The 20,619-nt window shown below is 41.0% G+C and overlaps 1 protein-coding gene across 8 annotated transcripts in view; it reads right to left on the bottom strand.

Moving 5' to 3' along the window:
- ATP13A5 (ATPase 13A5) overlaps nt 1–20,619 on the bottom strand; it is a 105,297-nt gene that overhangs the window by 47,390 nt on the left and 37,288 nt on the right. For 7 of the 8 annotated variants that reach the window (XM_070406552.1, XM_070406553.1, XM_070406557.1 and 4 more), the window contains exons 10-16: nt 15,899–16,069; nt 13,344–13,501; nt 10,511–10,699; nt 6,447–6,508; nt 4,794–4,944; nt 2,389–2,475; nt 1,352–1,508 (exon numbers count right to left, since the gene is read on the bottom strand). In XM_070406552.1, coding sequence (XP_070262653.1) covers nt 1,352–1,508; nt 2,389–2,475; nt 4,794–4,944; nt 6,447–6,508; nt 10,511–10,699; nt 13,344–13,501; nt 15,899–16,069 — 975 coding nt within the window. The remainder of the gene's footprint in view (nt 1–1,351; nt 1,509–2,388; nt 2,476–4,793; nt 4,945–6,446; nt 6,509–10,510; nt 10,700–13,343; nt 13,502–15,898; nt 16,070–20,619) is intronic. The other variant, XM_070406555.1, reaches the window with a different exon arrangement.

Below are 20,619 nucleotides of genomic sequence, written 5' to 3'. Positions count from 1 at the left end.
TAGTATATTTATAAAATCTTTATGGTTTATAGTATGCCTGTAAAGGCATTAGGAGGAAGCACAGTATAATGGGCGGTGTAGCAGCTTATGTAGCAAAACACTGACTTCCAGTCTCCACTCTATTACCAACTAGCTATCTGACCTTGGGCATATTAAGTCTCTCTTCCGCACCTCCATTTTACAATAGAAAAAAGGATGGGGTTGTAGCTCTCTATGTACCCATTCAGCTCAGACTTTCTGAAGTAATCTTGCAGGTGGGTCTAATTTCAAGGAAGCTCCTACCTCTTTATTTCTTAAGTACAGGAGGGGGAAAAAATCACTGAAGATGATATTAGCATTTCTAAAGGATCAGATTTTAGAACAATAGGAAGAATTGGAAGTGCTACCAGAAGAATAAGAGGTGACAAGTGACACCAAACCTGACAGAGCAGGGTTAATAGCTACTATTTAAAATGCCAAAGAGATACTTATATCTGTGTGGCTGAAAAAGTAGAAAGAAAAGTATAGGTCATCAATCTATAAAGGATAGTGTTAATGAGAGCTATGAAGATCAAAGAAAAAGGAGGTACTTCTAAGACACAAAAGACTCCAAGTAGAGAGAGAAGTTAAAGCAATCATTTGCCAAATCAAAATTCTGTGCACGAGTTGATGGATATCAGCAATCATAAGGCGAATATAGATGAAAATCAAAAGGAAAAGGCCAATTTATCCAAATGAACTCATTTGAATGCAACAGTATTCTTATAAACCTGGGCTGCTGCTTAGAGGGTGCATATGTTTATAAGACTATGAAACATTACAAATCAGCTCAAAATCTGGCCCAGAAAGATGAAATTATTGTGAAAATGATCTATTACCTTGCTCTAATACCATCTAATTTACTGTAATCACTTTTTTTTCTACGACTTATCTTTTCTACATTCTCCTTCCATTGATGTCTTTGAGTCTCCTTTGAGTCTCCCAGGAGGTGACAGAACACCCCTTCTGTAGAATTGGTCTAGTGTCCCAGCCTCTCCCTTTGGCTCTGTCTTCTGAGTGCTTCTCACTATCACCCACGCTGGTTCTCTGAGCCCTGTGTAGCTTCCTCTTCTGGCTCCTGATGCTCGCTTCACATCTCCTTCCCCGATACCCCATTGTGGTTGGGCTTTTCTAGCTGGACCACAGCTGGGCATTTACTCTCTGCCTCTTTGCCTTGAAAGTATCATGTCTGCCTTATCAAATCTATGAGTCCCACTTCCCACACATTGAGAAAACAAGCACCTCTACACTTATTGACTCAGGCTTGTTTGCTTTATGTGTTTGGACTTTTAAAGCACTTTCACTCCCGAATGGGAAATGTGCCAGTTAGTACCTGTTTCAGATCTGCAGAACTTGGCCAACATCTCGGGGGCGCCCTTCATGTAGACGTGGAAGTGATCCTCGCCTGCTAGCCCAGCGACCACAGACATCCTCTGCAGGCTTGACGAGAATGGAAACTGGCGCAAGATGGTGATAGCTTCCACAGGACTCTGAGAGTGGACCAAGAAAAAGGCCTTTAGCCCAGTCGGGATGGCTCAGTGGTTGAGCGTAAACCCAGAAACCAAGAGGACATGGTTCAATTCTCGGTCAGGGCACATGCCTGGCTTGCAGGCAGGTTCCCCAGTAGGAGGTGTGCAAGAGGCAGCTGGTGATGTTTCTCTCTCATTGATGTTTCTATCTCTCTCTCTCTCTCCCTTCCTCTCTCTCTAAAAATCAATAAAAATTTAAAAATTAAAAAAGAAAAAAAGGGGCGTTTAAGTGAGATTTAGTAGATACACACCAACAAACAGGGTTTCCTTTGCAATGAGCTCAGGGACATCATGAAGTAGTGTACTTGTCATAACATTGGTATTTTTCTGGCTCCCTCTAAGGTGATTCCCTCATCAAGTTGTCTGCAAGGCCCTTTCCTTTGGCTGCCTGGAGAAATCCTAATCATTTTCCAGGCCAAGTTCACAGGTCACCCCTCCTTTGTGGTGCTTTTCTCTTCCAGAAAGAGTATTCACGCCCATCTCTGGATTCCTGTGGCACTGTGTTTGGCCTTTATTATAGCACTTGGCACATTGTATTATACTTATTTGTACCTCTATTGATTTTTCTACCAGCCCGTGTACTCCAACACAGAGCCCAACGTGTCTAGCATTGAAATCACTCCATCCCTTAGCACCGAGCACAGTGCTCTAGCATATATGGGTATTCAGTGGGTGTTGAATGAATTAATCGAGAAATTCAGGAGTAAACAAATAAGCAAACCAACTATGGACACTGTTAAAGTAAGGCAAAATAATAGGGATATAGAAATATGTGAAATTAAGGGGAGTTTCATCTGTTTTAAGGGGAAAGAGCTACATGACTGAAAGAAGCAAATCATACCCGACTGGCTTTCGGTCCTGGTTTTATTATTATGTTTGAGTCTGACGTCCTAAATTTGCAGTAGTCTACATTGCAATCTTCCATTATCTGTTTTAAAATAAAAAACATTCATAAGATTCCTTAGGGAAAAATAATAAGAAAGAAATTTCTCTCATTTGCATAGCACTTTAATCTTTCCAAAGCCCTTTTCACATACTTTCTCTTCTAGGCCAATTATCTTAATACCCCATTGTCAGATTTCTGTTGTGTTGATTTACGTTAAAGGATCTTCTTGTAGAATGTGGAAAAGCCAGAAATATTGTGACTGCATTTTAAGTAGTAATTGATGGAAGAAGTGTGAGCTGTAGGCCAATGGCTCTTCCTAAATGGTATGTCTAGTAATTGAAGGAGGGCTTATGTGGAGATTTACCCTTCAATGGAACTGAGCACATTAGCTCTCAGATGATTTAGGATTGGGTCTTTAGATAAACATGGGAGTATTTCTGATGCTATACCCATGCTACCAGCCTAATTAGGTAGCATGAAATATGTTAACATTAGCAAGTTAACATATTTCAAAAGGGTTTATATTTTTTGGATATTATAACAGTGTAATTCATATCACCTGAGAAACTAATATTAACCTAATATATGGAAAAATCAGTCAAATATATACATAATAAAGGTCAGAATATAAGAGACAATAGTGATGTTCGCTCTGTCACCTATTTAACCTCGGAAATATTGCTGCATTTTTTAGATCATAGTTTCTTCTGAAAAATACTCTAGTATCCCTTCCAGTGCTAAAATTCTTACAATCTATAAGGACTTTTTCCCTCCCCCTTATGAAAGGTTCCTAACTACCAAAAGATCCTTAACTCCAGGCTGCTTCTCACCCAGCTTTAAACTTGATGAACATTCTTGCACTTTTATGCTTTGTTTGGGGTGGATATAACCGCTCTTAAAAACAGTTCTGACAGAGTTAATACTAATGATTTATGTTTCCACACACGAACCTAACTCATCTGTCATTTGTGCAGATAGTCAACCCTCCTGTTATGGAAAAGGGGGGCACTACTAAAACCAGGGTCAAAGTCACATATAGTAACAAGGGCCCTGTGTAATTCATTATTGTGCCAACTCTAGTGATGTTGGTAGGACATTGCTTATAATAATTACCCTGATTCCTCCCCATTAAGATACAGGAAAGTAAGTACTGTTTTGTCTTGGTGTCAAAACTATCTCCAAAACAAATGCTCTCATTATAATGTACTGATATCAGTAACTTCCCTGTTTAACAGGTTTCTTCTTTTTATTATTCTGGCCTCTAGAAAGCTACAATTTTCCTACCATACATCTTTAAATTACACTTTTTGTGAGATGTTCTTAATGTCCCTACAATAATTTGTTTCCATTTCTTTGCAACTCTGTTTAAAATGCTGTCCTGTATTTGATGTATCATTATAAGTAGCTTTAGAACATTTTTTTTTGGAGGACAGGAGAATGTAAGTAACTAATTCATTCGTTCATTAATACCCTCCATATGTTGGGCACTTTACAATACACGGGGCCCTTTTAGGCTCACAGTCTCAATGCTCACCACAAGCCTGTGAGTGAGGCTTTGTAATCTAAATGCATGATGAGGCACAGACTCAGAGTCTTGGTCCTGAATTTGGGGTCCACACTAGAGAGCGGTAGAGTGGACAGGTCTTACCACCTTGTCATGACAGTTGCCAAGATGGGTTTATGACCTTCAACTACCATTCACACTCAGCTCAGAAAATTGAACCCGTTGGACTGAGAGCGCCCCCCACCCCCCGCCCCACCCCCACACACTTTGGTGTATAAACCTATGCTGTCTAATACAGTAGCTACCAGCCATTTGTAGCTATTTAAACTTAAATTTAAATTAAATTAAATTAATTTAGTTCCTCATTTGCATAGCCACATTTCAAATGTTCACTAGCCACATGTGATGAGTGGTTACTATATTGGACAGCACTGCTTTAGTCTACTGTTTCTCTGAGGATGTTTTGAAGAATATTTTTCTCCAAAACATGTTTTGGCCCATAAATAAGGTTTCTGTGGTCAAATAGGTTTGGGAAATACGGCATTTCATAGTCTCTCTTGAATATTCACAATGCACCACAGTATATTAAAGAAATCTTGCAGTCAAGAAATTGATTTAATTTTGTTTAAACAGCAGTTCCCAAATCCATCTGATCATGCAACCCTATTTCATGTTGCACTCATTAACAGAGTCCTTTGGCACAGAGGCTAGAAAATTCAGGTAGGATCAGACTTCATTTGTGCATGATTATAAATCTTCTCTGGGTTTCAACCAAAGTTAGAAAAGCTTTAGCATTCCCAGTAAGGATTTCTTCCTGTTTTCTTCATTCTGTTGAAGCAATAAACTATCATCTTACCCAGTTGGTGCCCTCAAACATCTTGAGGTCCAGAGGGTCTCCCTGGATGGTCCCATCCAGGAGGATCAGAGAGTGGCAGCTGGCCATGGCGGCACACAGTGGGCCCCAGGGCAGAGCCCTGCCTGAGGCAAAGCTGTGGACTTCCTGGAAACTGGTAGAGAAAATGACTAATAAGTTAAGGCCTTCAACAAAATCATTTTGCACCTGTGCCCCTTAAATCTCACTAGCACGGAGCTTCAATAATACCCAGTCCCTATGTCAAAAACCTTCAATAGCTCCCCATGTCCAGTATGATAAAGTTCAAATCCAAGCCTGGTATTCAAGGCCCTGACTGCTTCAGTTCTATGTTACCTTACAGATTCTACTCATACTGGTGTCCTTGATGCACAATTTTTCCAGAGCCAAGTTAAACATCTTGCTATTTCTACATTTGCACAGGTATTGCCCTGCCCTTGAGCCCTTGGAGAGTTTGCAGATATCAGCTCACTTGGCTTCCTTATTTTCTAACTGGAGTGTTCTGCCTGCACATTGCTGTTCAGAAAACCATCCTTTGAGATGGATGTGAATCTCCTTTTCAATAGTTTGCCACTGGTCAATCAATGCTGTAATTTCAGCATATAGAATCACAGGGACTTCTGTCAGGGTACTTGTAGCCTGCGCACATGATGGCAGCATCTAAGGAAGGCACATTGTAAGGCTCAGAGCTGATTCCTGCAAACTCCCCAGAGCTGTCTCTAGGAAGTCACACACCAGAGGCAAGAAGTCCTTAAGCCAATGGTGCAGAGGAGATGAATAGGATGCCTGCCCGGTGGCTCAAGTAAAAGCATGCATGGACTGCAATATTTCTCTCTACTCAGCCTTTTGGCCTTTGCCCCTATTCCCTGAAACTCCTGGCATGGACATCCAGCATCTAAAGCTTGTTTTCTTCTTTGACAGCAGACCGGTTTGGTTTACCTTCTTCTTCTCCAGTCTTAGAGCTAAATAGAAATTATATCTAGATGTTTCTATCTCCCAAAAATTTTCAGAGTACTAGGGGCAAGGGAGTGAGAGGCAGGGTTGAAACTGCAAACATCCTTTTCTCCTTTTGTGACTCACATCAGTAGAGGCCCTGCCTGTCTGGACAAAGACCTGGACTGGACCTGTACACAGCCAGGGGCAGAGACTCAGGAGTAGGGCTAGAGCCCAGGTAGTTTGTTGAGGCCCAGACCATGGGTCTCCTGCAACGATGTGCGTGCTGCCTGCCTGCTGTTACTCTGCGCCCTTTCATTCCGCTGGAGTGTAAACTAAGGGAAGAGATGGAGCTCTTCTTCTCTGGATTCCCTACTACACTAGCTGCCCAGGAAGTCTTTGCAGTTTTTACTTAAGCACAGTCCTGATTTCACTCTTTACTGCTCTGTTTTAGTCATTCAGCTTCTTAATCACTAACCTCATTCTATTCCATTTTTCATGTGGAGCTTGAAGGCCTACTTTTCCTGTCTAATTCTGAAATTAGAACTCATTTAATTTAAAAAATTAGAATAATTGGGAGCTGGTTCCAGCCAATTATTATACATATTTTATGGGGCATTGATCCCTCAACACTGGAAGAATGGATTTGAGTAGCCCCAAGGCAGCCTCACCAATCACACATTCCTTCTTCATGAAGGTGCCTACCAGTTGTCAGCAGTGGGGACAGTTCCCCAGAGGTCCAGCCCATCCTCTGTAAGAGTGCCAGTCTGGGGGGAAAAAAAATAGAGTCAGTATTAGCATAAGATTTGGAGCTTTTAATTATATCATGTCTCACATAAAAACCAAATTCCAGACCTAAAAGTGGATAGAGCATCGGCCTGTGGACTGAAGGGTCCCAGATTCAATTCTGGTCAAGGGCACATGCCCGGGTTGTGGGCTTGATCCACAGTGGGGAGCATGCAGGAGGCAGCCAATTAATGATTCTCTCTCATCATTGATGTTTCTATCTCTCTCTTCCTCTCCCTTTCTCTCTAAAATCACTAAAATTATAAGAAAAAAAACATAAATAAACAAGTTCCCAAGAAATTAAAGTAGATCCAGTCATGCAAAGCCTTCTCTTTGGAAGCATCAAATTTTAAATCAGAGAAGGGCACCTGAAAGAAAGGTTCAGCAGGTGACAAATGATTCCCAAAAGACCATGTTGATAATTAGATGATTCTAATTACTAACCATTACAACAAAATTGAAGTGATTTGTTTTTGTTTGTTAATGTTTTGACTTGTTAAATGAGAGAGGTTCAGTGAATGGATAGCTAATAAGAACCAGCTTTGGCTTTTAGTTGGCACTTGTTATCTTTCTAAAGAAGAACTCAGAAATTTTTTCTTTACTATTTAAGACTATTTAGTTCACAGTCTGCCATCTGGTTCACACAATTTCCTAAAATATGGGTGATATGGTGACTTCCCAGATTGATAATAAAATGTTGATAAAGGGCTTTGAGACTAAAAAGAGCAACAAAGTTCTAAATGAATATTAATGAATGTCCATGAATGGGTTTTATTGTTAGGTCAAGAGGAAAATAGTTGGAAGATTTGATTTGCTGTATTATGGGAGAGTATTTATCAGAAAATGTAACAGAGAATTCAAAACAGAACTGAGGACAATCATAGCACTTTTAATTTGCTCATTGTTTCACAGTTGGTCATGAACTACATATCCCAATGTCTTCAGTACATAGGCTAACAGCTGTAGGCCTGCTTAATATCCATTCCGTGTAAAGAGCTGGCTACCAACAGCTTTAGGCCTGCTTAACACTCATTCAGAGTAAGGAGCTCACCACCGTTGTGTCAACATTATCAAAGCAAAGCAGAGTACTACCAAGTGTTGGGGAATATCCTGTTTCAACAGTGACACCCAGGTCTCTGACGTACTTTTTAAAAGTCATCTCTGTATAAGACACTGAATTTTCAGGTTTCTACTAAACAACATCTTCCTATCATTACAGCACATCACATTAGCACAGTACTTTACAGTGAAGTGATCACAATGCTTTCAATTCTTACAACTGAGTAAATAGGTAGACACAGTCTCAGGCTACAGGTGACCGGAGCAGCCTTAGGACACAATGGCCTGTAAATAAGAAAGAAAGAGCCAGAATCCAGTCGTCTAGAGTCTTCCACTAGATGACAAATGGTAAATAAATTTGGCAAAGTATATGGAAAGACAAAGCCCATACTGATTTTTAGATTAAAGAATTAAGGAATCTTTGTTGTATTCATTCATTTGGACTTTATAGAAAGCTAACATGCCTGTGTGAGTTATTTCTTGAAGGGCAAAAACAAGAAAAGCTATTTGCTTCATTTCCCTCCTGCATTTTATAAGAAACACAACCTATGTGTTTCTAAATCCCCTTGAGTTGTTCCATTTCAAAAAGACTTAGCAACTTAATCCAAACTGAGATGTTTTTCTGGTGATTAGATTATGTTTTTAAGCATCAATATCTTGAACACGAAAATAGAGATGGTACGGCAGCAAATAGAAATGGTACCATGTTATTTATCTGCATGAAAATGACCATAATACAATAAAGCTGACCATAAAATAGAAAGAAACCTAAATTATAGCTGAGATTCTAAAGAGAATAAAATAGATAAAGAAAACTTCTTGGCATAAATATTAGCCCAGGCTTGGGCTGAATTGAGTAGAAAAGGGGGAACTTGTTTTAGAGAACTTACAACAAACCAACATTAACTGGAGATACACATGGGAACAAGTGTACTCAGAAGCCCAGTGGTAAATATCTCCTAAATTGAAACAGCCCTAGATAGAAATTCAATAATTCAATTAATTGTAGAGTGCTTTTATTCCAACATCGTGCTGGTAGAGCTTTATAATGTGAAAGCTAAAAAGAAACTTAAAGATAATCTTATCGCAAAAGTTATGCAGAAAGTTAGTCTAAATTCAGGATTCGATTTCTCATTTTGCTAACTCCCAATCAGGACTCCTTGACACTATCACATGACGTCATGCCACCAGGAGTTTGGCCAAGCTTGCTGAGGAGTGGACCCTAACACAGACTAGCAAAGAAGCACATGAGGATGGGGAGGAAAAAGCTTCACATAGGAAGTAAGATAAACACCCTGTGTAAAATTAGCTCTAGAAATAGCCAAATATAATGAACATATTTTATAAATCTCCTTCCTATATTCTAAACAGTAACGATGTCGCTGGGGTAAGTAATGGGAGTCCCTATCAGAAAGTGTCCAAAGGGCTGTTATCTGGCCCTGAATCTAAAAGGAAGCTACTGTTAAGCTAATCCTACTGGTTCCTCACTGATGGCAATAGAGGATTTCCTTTACCAAAGGAAACTGAAAGAGAATAGAACTAAAGCAATCTAAGAGCTATGCCACTTCCAATTGGGGATGAAGACTTGTCAAGTCTGGTCCTGTTTCTCTAGTTTGTCCTCTACTCTCCATTCTTGACCTCACTGTCTAGGACAATGAGCGAGCTCTTCAGTTACCCCCAGATAACCTCCTGCTTCAACCCGATCTCCCTCTATTCCTTCTTATCAAACGCCCCCATTGGAATAACTAAAACACACCTATAAAAATGTCACTGGCCCTGACCGGTTTGGCTCAGTGGATAGAGCGTCGGCCTGCAGACTGAAGGGTCCCGGGTTCAATTCTGGTCAAGGGCATGTACCTGGGTTGCGGGCACATTCCCAGTAGGAGGTGTGCAGGAGGCAGCTGATCAATGTTTCTCTCTCATCGATGTTTCTAACTCTCTATCCTTCTCCCTTCCTCTCTGTAAAAAATCAATAAAATATATATATTTTTTAAAAATGTTACTGGTCTTTTTTAAAAAAAATGTGAAGGACTCCCATTCACTTCATGACAAGGCCCTACTCCTTAGCATGGTACATCAGGCACTGAACAATTGGGCTCCTCCTCTCCAGCTACATTCTCTACCAAACAGCCCACATTCCAGCCACACCCCAGTGAAATGTATCCTCCTGTGCTGTAGGCCCTCACATCCTTATGTTTCTTAGCTGCTTGGCTCTGAGCCTAGGGCCCATTCTATCTAACAACCAAAACCCAGCTCAGAGATGACCTCCCACCTGTGCCAGGTAACCGCACCTCTATGCTCCACTCATACCTGCATTAAGCATGCATCTCACTGCATTATCATCATCTTCACTTCCATTTACCTGCTTCCTCAGCTAGACCATGAACTTCTCAAGAGCTAAGAACATCTCATTATGGGGCCCTCTGCCAAAGTGGGTTAATTAAAAAGTGGTCAAGCCTTTATCAATTATTCAAATGCAAATGAACTGAAGACACCACGGAGGGAACAAGCCAGGCCATTGCATTATAGCAGTGAAGCTATGAGGCAGAGAAATGAATATGCTCACTTCAGCTCAGGACAAAGCACTTCAGGGAATCAAAATGTCCCGCATATTTTTTTTTTTTTTTGCCTGAAAAAGCAGTCATATCTATAAGTTACTACAGTAAGAGGTTGTTTAGAAACTCAAAACAGGGACCAAAAGTATTAAATTTCACAGGAAAGAAATTCATGAGTGATGGCTGACCCACTTCCTTGGGTCTCAGCACAGCAGGCTTCTAAAACATGATCTCACATGAGCTCACTATGTGGCCTCCTCTGGCCTCAGTGCTCCCATCTGTAAAATGAGGGCGCCAGACTAGACATTCTCTGAGGCTCTTCCCAGCTCTAAAATCATCAATTGCCAAACTGCAAAGTTTAGTTCATACTTTGTCAAAGCACACGAGGTTTATTTGTCCGCACATATTGATTCTCTGTGGGGAGATACAGTAGATTTTCTTTTTCTTCAGCCTCTTTTGTGCATACATGATGCCTGTGGTCAGGGCAGCTGGCAGCACTGGAGGGACAGTTCCGGTGAAGAGGAGCAGGGCCATGGCTACGGTATGTCTTAGTGAGACCTGGGGAGGGGAGGGACACACAGGTTAGCCCAGCCAAGCAGGCTGGCACCCTTCCTGGCACTGTCTCCCCCAACACAGGAGTTCTAATGACTCAGAAGATTCCTACCGAACTGGCTCTCTCAGCAGGGCTGAGGGTTCTCTTGGCTGTACTCAACGAATGAATAAATTGCCTCCCACTGCAGAACACAGGAGACTCTGGTCCTCACCCCACACTCTCCATGATCTTTCCTGCCTCGGTTTCTCTCCACATAGCATTCCTTCCACTCAGAGTGCCTAGCCCTTCTCGGCCCATCCATACACCCTCTGGTCTCCCAGGGCACTGGGACTAGTCTAGAGTTATATTTCACACAGTGGCCTGACTCTTGGATTACAAACCTCTCTCCCCCTCTAGCCCACAAACTCCTTGGGTACAGCAGCTGTAACTTACTCGTCTTTGAATTTATCTTATTCATCTCTTGATAGAGAGTTTAGCACAGTTTCTGACACAGAGGAGGTGCTTAGCACACACACTGAATCAATGATAACTTGCTAAAAGCTATGACCAATATTTTGCCAAGATCTCAGCAAATATTATCTGCTATAGGGAAGCCAATAATGAAAATAGCTGGCCCTCACTGGACACACACTCTGAGGCGGGCACACACACATTGCTTAGTTACTCCACAATAACCTCGTGACGTATATTCCATTATTTTTTCTTAATCACTTAATAAGTGAGGAAACCAAGGCTTAAAAATTAACTTCTTCAAAGCCTCATGTTAGTTAAATGATGAGGATCTGAACTCTAGTTGATCCAACTCCAAAGCACAAATGCGTACCAATGTGTTTTACTAACAAGCCATTTCTCCTGGAGTCAAGATTCCAGGCAGATCTGAAGAAATTCACAGGCTGGTAAAGGCAGGGCCAAGATCAAGTCATGGGGTGGTTTGTTTTATTTTTCACATGCCCTAGATATTAATGGCTCAATCCTCTCCAACCTTGCCTAGGTGTTATTTTTTTTAAATGAACCATAAGTTTGACCATAAAGTCCTCTTTTGAGTACTGAAATCGCAGCTTCAAATTCAGTAGCAATGGCTGCTAGATACATCTTTGGTCCAATCTCAATTTATTGCAAAATCCATAATTGCCTGCTTTTCCCTCCCACAGCCACAGAGGAGTTTTGACTGTAAGGACTCGGCCCTGTCTAATCTTGAACCAGAGCACATAAAGGAGGTCAACAGCACCATAGGTTTTGACCCCAAGAAGATGGGGTCTGTAATTAGCCTTGTTGCTTTGGTGCATATTAGATGTTGAGTCCTGCCCAGAAAACCTTCCTTCCCCATCATTGCCAGCACCTCCCGGTCTCAGGACAAGGTCTTGTGCCTGTTTTCCTACTCCCATTTGAAACTGGTATCCTGCCTCAAAGTTCAGCCCCCGGGGTTTGACAGTCTGCCTCATTCTTTCAGGGTCCATTCTACTCCTGCCAATATACCCTGGCCTCCTCCAGACGTGTTCCATGGAGTCTTACTTCAGATTGAAAGGACTATCAGAGATCAAATGAGAGCATGAACATCGCCTAGTTATTCTTAAGATCATGTCTCTGCCCATAATATTCACCCCTCTCCCCCTCCAACACACACAGAGAATGTACTTGATGCTACCAGTTGGGGCATTGTAACTAGGTCATCTGCTCTCAGTTTCATACTCATGTTTGAATCTGTTTATTCACATTTTTTTCTTCTTTCCTTTGAGCCTACACTGTTAAGATCTCAGATGTCTCACAGAAAAGATGGCATAGCTCACAAAAGAATCAGACTCTCAGGACCAGAAAGGACCTCAGAGATCATTGTGACAACCTTTCCCTCTCCAGCTATCACAACTATGAAGAAAGAGACATTCAAATGAAACAGACACCTTGAAGCTTAAAAGGACGTGGGAATCCATGCAGCATGCAGCTCTGTAAAAGTAGACATTGAATTTCATCTCAGAACCTAACAAAACACAGGGCCAACCATTGCCTGCATGGTATGTTAAGTATTCCTTGGACAGAGTACACCCTCAAATATGTCAACACTCACAAATAATCCATATTTCTAGGCATGACATTCAGGATCTCCTTCAATCTGATCTCTTTCTACCTTGCTAGACTTAATCTCTTAATTGCTTGCTGGTGCCAGAAGGCCCGTGTGCATTTCTCCTTTTGTATTTGCTCACTCAAATTAGTATGACCTTCCTACTCCCTGATCTGATTAACGAAATCCTCCCCATCACATCAGGCTTAAGAAATATGTATTTTCTCTGAAGCTATTTGGCTTGGGTTTCACCAATGCAGTAACTTCTTATCCCCATCTAAGTGGCGAAAGGAGCAACTTTTTGTAGCTGCACCATCTAATATAATTTTTACTAACCACAAATGGCTAATTAATGAAAATAAAATAAAATAGAAAATTCACTGCCTCGGTTACACTAGCCATATTTCAAGTGCTCAATAAGCATGCATGGTTAAGGGCTACCAAACTAGACAGTGTCTACACTGCATACAATATTTTCATCATCTAAGCAAGCTCTGTTGGACAGCATTGATTCACAGAATAACAGGACTCAGTGGTAAGTCAAACTCCTTGAGAAAACTATACTATTAAAAACCCTTACCCTCAGTACTTACTCTGTGATACATATACACACCAAGGGCATAGAAAAAACCCACAACTCCAATACAGGCCAGGAACACTATGAACTTGAAGGCATCACTGTAGAGTTTGAAGTTCAGAGGCCGGGGGTAAAGGATGGATCTCACCAAGTCCCCTTTGGCTGTATTGTAACCTGCATGAAGATAATTACAGGCAGAGGAAGGTCCCTTTAGTTTCCCCCAAACCAAAAATGGTTTGTATTGAATTAAGAATTGGTTAGGAGGGCGGCGCTGGGGGGCGGCCCCAGCAGCGTGGGCGGGTGGGGGGCGGTGGAGGAGGTTAGGGGGCAGGAAAAAAAAGAATTAGTTAGGAGGGTCATTTGACTATGGAATGAAAACAACATTGCTGTGACCTAACAGTGTATTTACATTTATTCTCCTCACAATTCGCTGGGCACAAGAAGTAGCATTCCCGTAGCCCTGCTTGGTTTCTCTTTCTTTGCGAGTCACTGTGTCAGTAGCTCACATTGCAGTTTTAGACCAAATATGTATTGGAAATAATAGAAAATTAAGAGAAAAACAATGCACAAGGAAAGTAACTTCTTAAATATATATGCCTCTGATCATGTCATTTTTAAGATCAAAAACCTTCCAGAACACCCACTTTTTAGAATAAAGTTCACATAACTAGGCATGGCATTTGAGGTCCCCTTAAAGCTGTTTCACCCCTTCCTTGCTAGACTTATCTCTCAACTGCTCACTGGTCCCAGAAGACCCCTGTACTTTCCTTCCTTTGTGTTTTTCAGATGTAAATTAACATGTCTTTTCAGCTCTCTGATATGATTGGCTAAATCCTTCCTATCAGGCGTGGCTCAAAATGCCACTTAATCGAATTAATGTTTTCAGAGTTTTACTTTTATAGTTCATATCAAAAATAATCTCTCTGCTTTTTGGAATGTCTATAACACTTGGTCAAAGACATCTATCACTGCTCTGTGTTTGAGTTAGCTATAAATCCATCCGTGTCCCTCACCACACCATAAATCTTCCTTAAAGAAGGAATACCTCATGATTTTTTTTTTCTTTCGAGTCCTCAGTGCATAGCACTTAGTAGATACTCATTAATATCTAAGTTATTAATATCTAAGGTTGACTACTATACATTCTAGATATGAGTCAGTATTATAAATATAAAACATGTCTTAATCCCACTACTTAATGGACACCTGGTCTCCTGAAACATGGCTTTTCAGGCTTTGGAGAAAAGGGGCAGTGTTTCCTGTAACCTGTTACCTTAGCACAGTAGTTCTCAACCTTGGCTGCACATTAGAATCACCTGGGAATCTTGTTAAAATCCTGATTTCTGGGCCTCATCCTCCGGAAATTCTGTTTCTTTGTTACTAATGATGAGGCCCAGAAATCAGGATTTTAACAAGATTCCCAGGTGATTCTAATGTGCAGCCAAGGTTGAGAACCACTGCCTTAGCACTTTACAAGCTCAAATCAGATGCTTTTCATGATCTCTACCCTTCTTGGCTTCTGCTTGTCAGCAGGCCAAGAGATGTTCTCCTGCGCACTAAATAGTTTGAACAAAACTTTTTTTTTTTAATTTGAAAAAAATTAAGTTGTAGTAGAGAGATAAAGTGCAAGGTGCATTTTAGGTCTGTGACTATGTCAGGTAGCAGAAATATAGGTCAGGGGTGAACACCAGAGCTGGGACAGATCAAGGAAGGTGTTGGCCATGTGATGTCATGTGAAAGATTGGGACTAATTCTAATATCTTGAAAAGCTTTTAAGCATGAAGTGCATAAGCTGCTTCAAGTTATGTTTTATAGATGTGCCTTGGTGACAGATTGAGGAATATGTTAGAGAAAGGTTGAACAAAATATAAGGAAAAGTATTTGAGGCAAAGTTGAAAGCAACAGTCAAGAAATGTTTCTGTTGTAATGGTTTAGACAGGATATGGTGAAGGCCTAGACACAACGGGGGTGAAGGAGAGGGAGACACAGCTCAGGACGTATTTGTGAAGTGGACAGGATGGGGTGCCCTATTTGATATGCGAGAAAGTGAAGAGTTAAGATAAATATGAAGGCACTACCAGCTGGTGATGTTGTCAACAGAAAGAAGTGCTAGAGGAGAACAAGATCACGTTTAAATGCCTTGACTCTGAAGTGTCTATGGGGCAACCAGGTGGAGATATCCAGCAGGGATCTTAATAGCCCAGCAAGCAACTCTTTGAAAGAAAAATGCTCTCAAGTGATAGTGGTTGAAACTGTTTTCTTGGTAGTCAGAGTGGGTGGAGAGAAGAGGAGACAAGAAGCCGAAGGACACAAGAAAAACCAAGAACACACTTTTGCCTTTGAGGAAATATACTTTATCCCTGTGTTTGATTCATCACCTACAAGGGTTTTAACAATGAACCATTCAGTTGAAAATGGTGGCAACTTAGAATAATAAGGGCCTGATTGAAGATGAGTGTGGCTGTTATTACCGGAATGTGGCAAACTCCATAATCACAAACAAGATTGCTCCAAATCCAATTCCCCCACCTTCAATCATAGACTAAACTTACAAAAGTGGAATTGACTCACCTGTTCGCAAAACAACTGCTCTTACTGGCCCCTGCCCAGTGGGCTTGACCTGGATCACTTCTGTGCCACAGAAAAGAACATGTTTCCGATAGTCCTCTGAGCTGTGGGATTTCCAGGGCATGGTATTCTCCATATGGGGCAATGGCATCTTTGTAACGGGTATACTTTCTCCTAAAGAAGATTGCATTTTGTGGATTTTGTGTGAACTCGAGTTATTTAGAGCTGGTGCTCGCCAGTTTCAAGAAAGTATACAGACCACAGCTAATCAGGTCTGAATGCTCATCCCTTGAGTAAGGTGACTGTTCTTAGGGATACAGGATACAAAATGTGGGACACTTGATTCTATTTCAAATATTTATTTAAGTTCTTCCTATATTTCCAACATCTGGCCTAGTTATAATTTTACGAACAGCCTATTTTAGCGAAGAGTCATCACAATCATTCCCCCAAGTGTTCTTTAAGCCAACACTATTCTAGGCAATAAAGGAGCAAAAAACATGTACATAGTTATTATTATTTACCTCTCATTCACCCATTCATCTGCCCATTTATCCATTCATTCAACAACTATTTTTAAGTGCTTACTCTGTGCCAGGCACTGTTCTAAGTGCTGGGCATATAATGATGAACAAGACAAACAGAAACCCTGCCCTCCTGAAGCTCAGGGAGCCAGACAAGTAAGTAGCCTCTCTCCTGGGCTCTTAGCCCAATTGTGGGCTGTCCATCCCAACCTGGACATCCCACTAGCATCTCCACCTCATCATATCTGAAGTCCATATCAATATCTTCATCCTTAAACTTCCTCTTGGCTTTACTATTTCTTTATGGTACCACTCTTGCTAAATTAGTTTTACAACTTCTAAATCATGTTTAATTCTTCCTCTTCCTATACTCTGCTCTACTCTTTCATAGAATTATTCTCTGAGTCCCGATGCTTTTTCCTTGTGAATGCACCTCACCCAGTCAGTCTGGAACTCTTCTTGCAGCTAGGTCCCACTGACTTCACTAGTAATCTCTGTCTGACTCATGGTAGTTGCATTAACAATGGATACGCTGTGAATTGTTTAGCTCTTTGGAGTACAAACACATTCTCTGGATGATCTGAGGCTACAGTGGGACTAATCTTTTTTATTAACAAGTTCTCAACCACAATCTGCCTTGACTTCCTGAGTTAAAAAAAACAACAACCCTCCAGTCCTTCCTCCTATGTTTATCCTTTACTCTCACACTGCTACCATACAACACTTCTGACCCCACAAGACGCAATTTTGTGATGCCTGCTGGTTGTCCTACAATCTACCTCAATTCTGACACTGTCTACCTAGAGATAGCATCAAATCCCACAGGTTGAGGGCTCAGTCCCACAGGACTGCTTCCACCTCACTGCAGATGCCAATTGGAAATCTAAGTTGTCACCTGTGCTTCTGACCAATAAACCTGCAGCTCTCACTACCCCTCTCCTTGGAGTTGATTTATTTGCTAAGTGGCTCACAGAACTCAGGCAAACACTTACATTTACCAGCTTATTAAAGGATATGTTAAAGAATAGAGAAGAACAGTCAGATGAAGAGATACGTAGGGCAAAAGCTGGGAGGGCACCTGGTTCCAGAGTTGGGGTGCATACCCTGCTACAAGTGGATGTGTTCATCCACTTGGAAGATCCATGAACCCTATACCAAGCACTGTCCCTAAGTCATTTCTTTAGAACAATTATTACATCTATCCATTGTGTGGATTTATCAGTTGCATTCTAAATGGTTTTGTAAAAATAATCTCTTGACAAATCTCCAAATTTCTGTGTCACATTGTTTTTAAATCAACCTTTGCAAAGGCAGATACTTAGAGAATTACAAATGTTTCTCTGCCTTTGGATCACAGAATATTAATTCACAATTTATAATTAACTAGATGCCCAGTGCACAAAATTTGTGCATGGGTAGGGTCAGGGCCTTCCTTTATTCTGCACTGCCCATTGGTGGTCAGTGCATGTCATAGCGAGTGATCAAACTCCCAATTGGCCAAACTTCTGAGGGGACACTTTGCATATTAGGCTGTTATATATTTATATATTTATATAGATGAATAGTTTCTGCACACACAACCAACAGTATGGGAAACAGCCAGCTATTCAATCACTAGAAATGGAAGTCATTGGATACAGGTTCCATAGATAAGATTCAAATCAGATGATTTTACACAGAGATGATTTTAAAATCTCTTTTACTCTGTTCACATATTAATAAGGAGTGGGTGGACTTTCCCAGAATCCCAAGAAAGAATAGATCCTCCTAGAAAAGTTTGGACATGGCTAGAGAGGGTGTCAGAAGGAAGTTACACTCACTGTTAACAGTTCAGTTGGCTTCCAGGACCTGGAGGTCCTGGGTGCTGAGATGGGAGGTTCTCTCCCTTGTCGCCAGTGAGCCTCTGCATGGTGACAGTGCTTGACATGCCACGTCCTTGTCTGTTCACATTGCTGGGACCATTGGACTGTAAACTATTTAGGGCAGGACATTTGTCTTAGTGATCAGCACACAACACAGGGCCTGATACATAGTAGGCATTTTTGAATCTTTATAGAGTTAATGGATAAACAAAAGAATAAAGAAAAGAAAAGAAAAAGGGGGTGAAAGGAGAAAAGGAAGAAAAGAGAAAAATATTGGACCTACCAACTGATTTTAAGCTGGTCTGACAGAATATAAATGTGACGTAATCACTTAGGGAAATTCTGAGGTGTCTAACTTGGATCATGCATACTTCCCTCACATGCCTTTCAAATAAATCAGTAGTTCTAATAAGTTGACGGAGAAGGAAGGGGATTGTGGCAGAGTGAGTCCTCCTCCTCCCCCCCCCTCCTCCCACCCCAATTATTCCTAAGAGAATGAGGAGGCAGTAGTTATAAGCACAGGTTCTGAGGTCAAAATGTCTGGGTTTAAGTGTTTTATTTTCTTCATAAAACTTTCAACTGTTGGAAACTTATGTCATTTACCTATTTTCATATTTTCTGTCTCCCACTATAATGTCAGCTCCAGGAGGGCCGAAATCTTATCTGCCTTGTTCCCTGCTGTATCCCCAGCATCTGGTAGAGTGTCTGATCCATAGTAAGGGCTACTAAAACCTTTGTGAAATGAATGAATGAACAAATACACAAAGGAATTTAAATATCAGCACCACCACCTCTAAGCCTTATGACGTTAAGCAAATTACTCACTCTCTCTAGGCCTTAGGTCCTCCCACCTTTGTATAGTTGTGGATTGAATGAAATAACACACATAAAATTTTGGCGCAGTGTCTAATACATATAAGAACTAAGGAAAGTCCAAGAGAAATTTTTAAAATGTTGATAGGATTTCCCCCATGGTATTCCCTTTTGCCTCTTGACTGCTTTGTGAGGAGCTAGATCTTAAAAGGCACCATTGTCTCAAGAGGCAGGAAACAAAGGACAGAGTAGATAACTAGTTTTTTGGTTTCAAAAGTCACTCATAAGTTTGATCATAAATTTTAGAGAGTAAGAACAAAGCTTTCCCCTTTCTCCTACTACTCTGCTAGTTAAATAAAAATCCCTGGAAAGGCAGCTGAAAGAAAATCCAAAGGAAACTTAGATTGTAGAAACCAAGAGCCAAAGGCACCTGGATCTGCTTCCTTTTCCAGGTAGGTAAGCCTGGGACATTTCCCAAGCCCAGAGTGAAGTGGGGGCACCAGAAAGGATGAGCTGCCCTAGACTAGATCCCCTTCCTCAATGCCTTGCACAACATCAGCAGCCAGACTAGGATCTGAAGGACCTCAAATTCATGGGGACAACTGTTTGATTTATCCCAGGTACTTCACAAAGCACACATCCAAGGGTGGCAGAATTTGGAACCAAAATAATAATTATGTGTAGCTATAAAATAAAGTGAAGCGTCTTGCTTAGTTGAGCTTAATGCAATAGGATGAAGCTAAGGAGATGATGAGGAGGAAGATCTTACAACAGGCATGTGCTATGGATGGGAATACCCAGCTGAGGGAAAAAGAAGATGAGGCAATCACAAAAAAATCACAGCAGCAGCTTTGCTCACCTTAGAATCCTCCCCCTCACTCCTATGGCCCCTTCTGACTGAGAACAAATGCCAATTCCATGTCTAATTCTGTCACTTGCTAGCTGAGCAGCCCTAGTATCTTTTCATTTCAATTTCCTCATCTGCAAATTGGGTATTATAGTAGTTCCTAGTCAATTTGTTTTATGCCACAGTGAAGTGATATATAAAAGTTATTTGTAAAATGTATGAAGATGCTAGGAGTATTTGCTGTTCTTACATAAAATAAAGACTTCTACATATGTAAAGGTCTGTTTTGCAAATGGGGGAAACTACCTGAGTCACATTTGTGGACCAATGTTCTAGGAATACATTTTCACTTTCAGGAAGTTAACCCTAATCTGTTTGTTCAATCAGCATCCTTTCCACAAATATGTACATGAGTGGAAAGATCTATGTAGGCTGTGTGATCAAGTATTTAGAGCAGGGGTCCTCAAACTACGACCCGCGGGCCACATACAAATACAAATATTGTATTTGTTCCTGTTTTGTTTTTTTACTTCAAAATAAGATATGTGCAGTGTGCATAGGAATTTGTTCATAGTTTTTTTGAAAACTATAGTCCGGCCCTCCAACGGTCTGAGGGACAGTGAACTGGCCCCCTGTTTAAAAAGTTTGAGGACCCCTGATTTAGAGCATGGTGGTACT

The sequence above is a fragment of the Myotis yumanensis genome, unplaced genomic scaffold, assembly GCF_028538775.1.
Source record: "Myotis yumanensis isolate MYYU_CA2020_CCGP unplaced genomic scaffold, mMyoYum1.0.hap1 SCAF_2, whole genome shotgun sequence".
Classification (NCBI taxonomy): domain Eukaryota; kingdom Metazoa; phylum Chordata; class Mammalia; order Chiroptera; family Vespertilionidae; genus Myotis; species Myotis yumanensis.
This window is presented reverse-complemented; position numbering and strand designations above follow the sequence as displayed.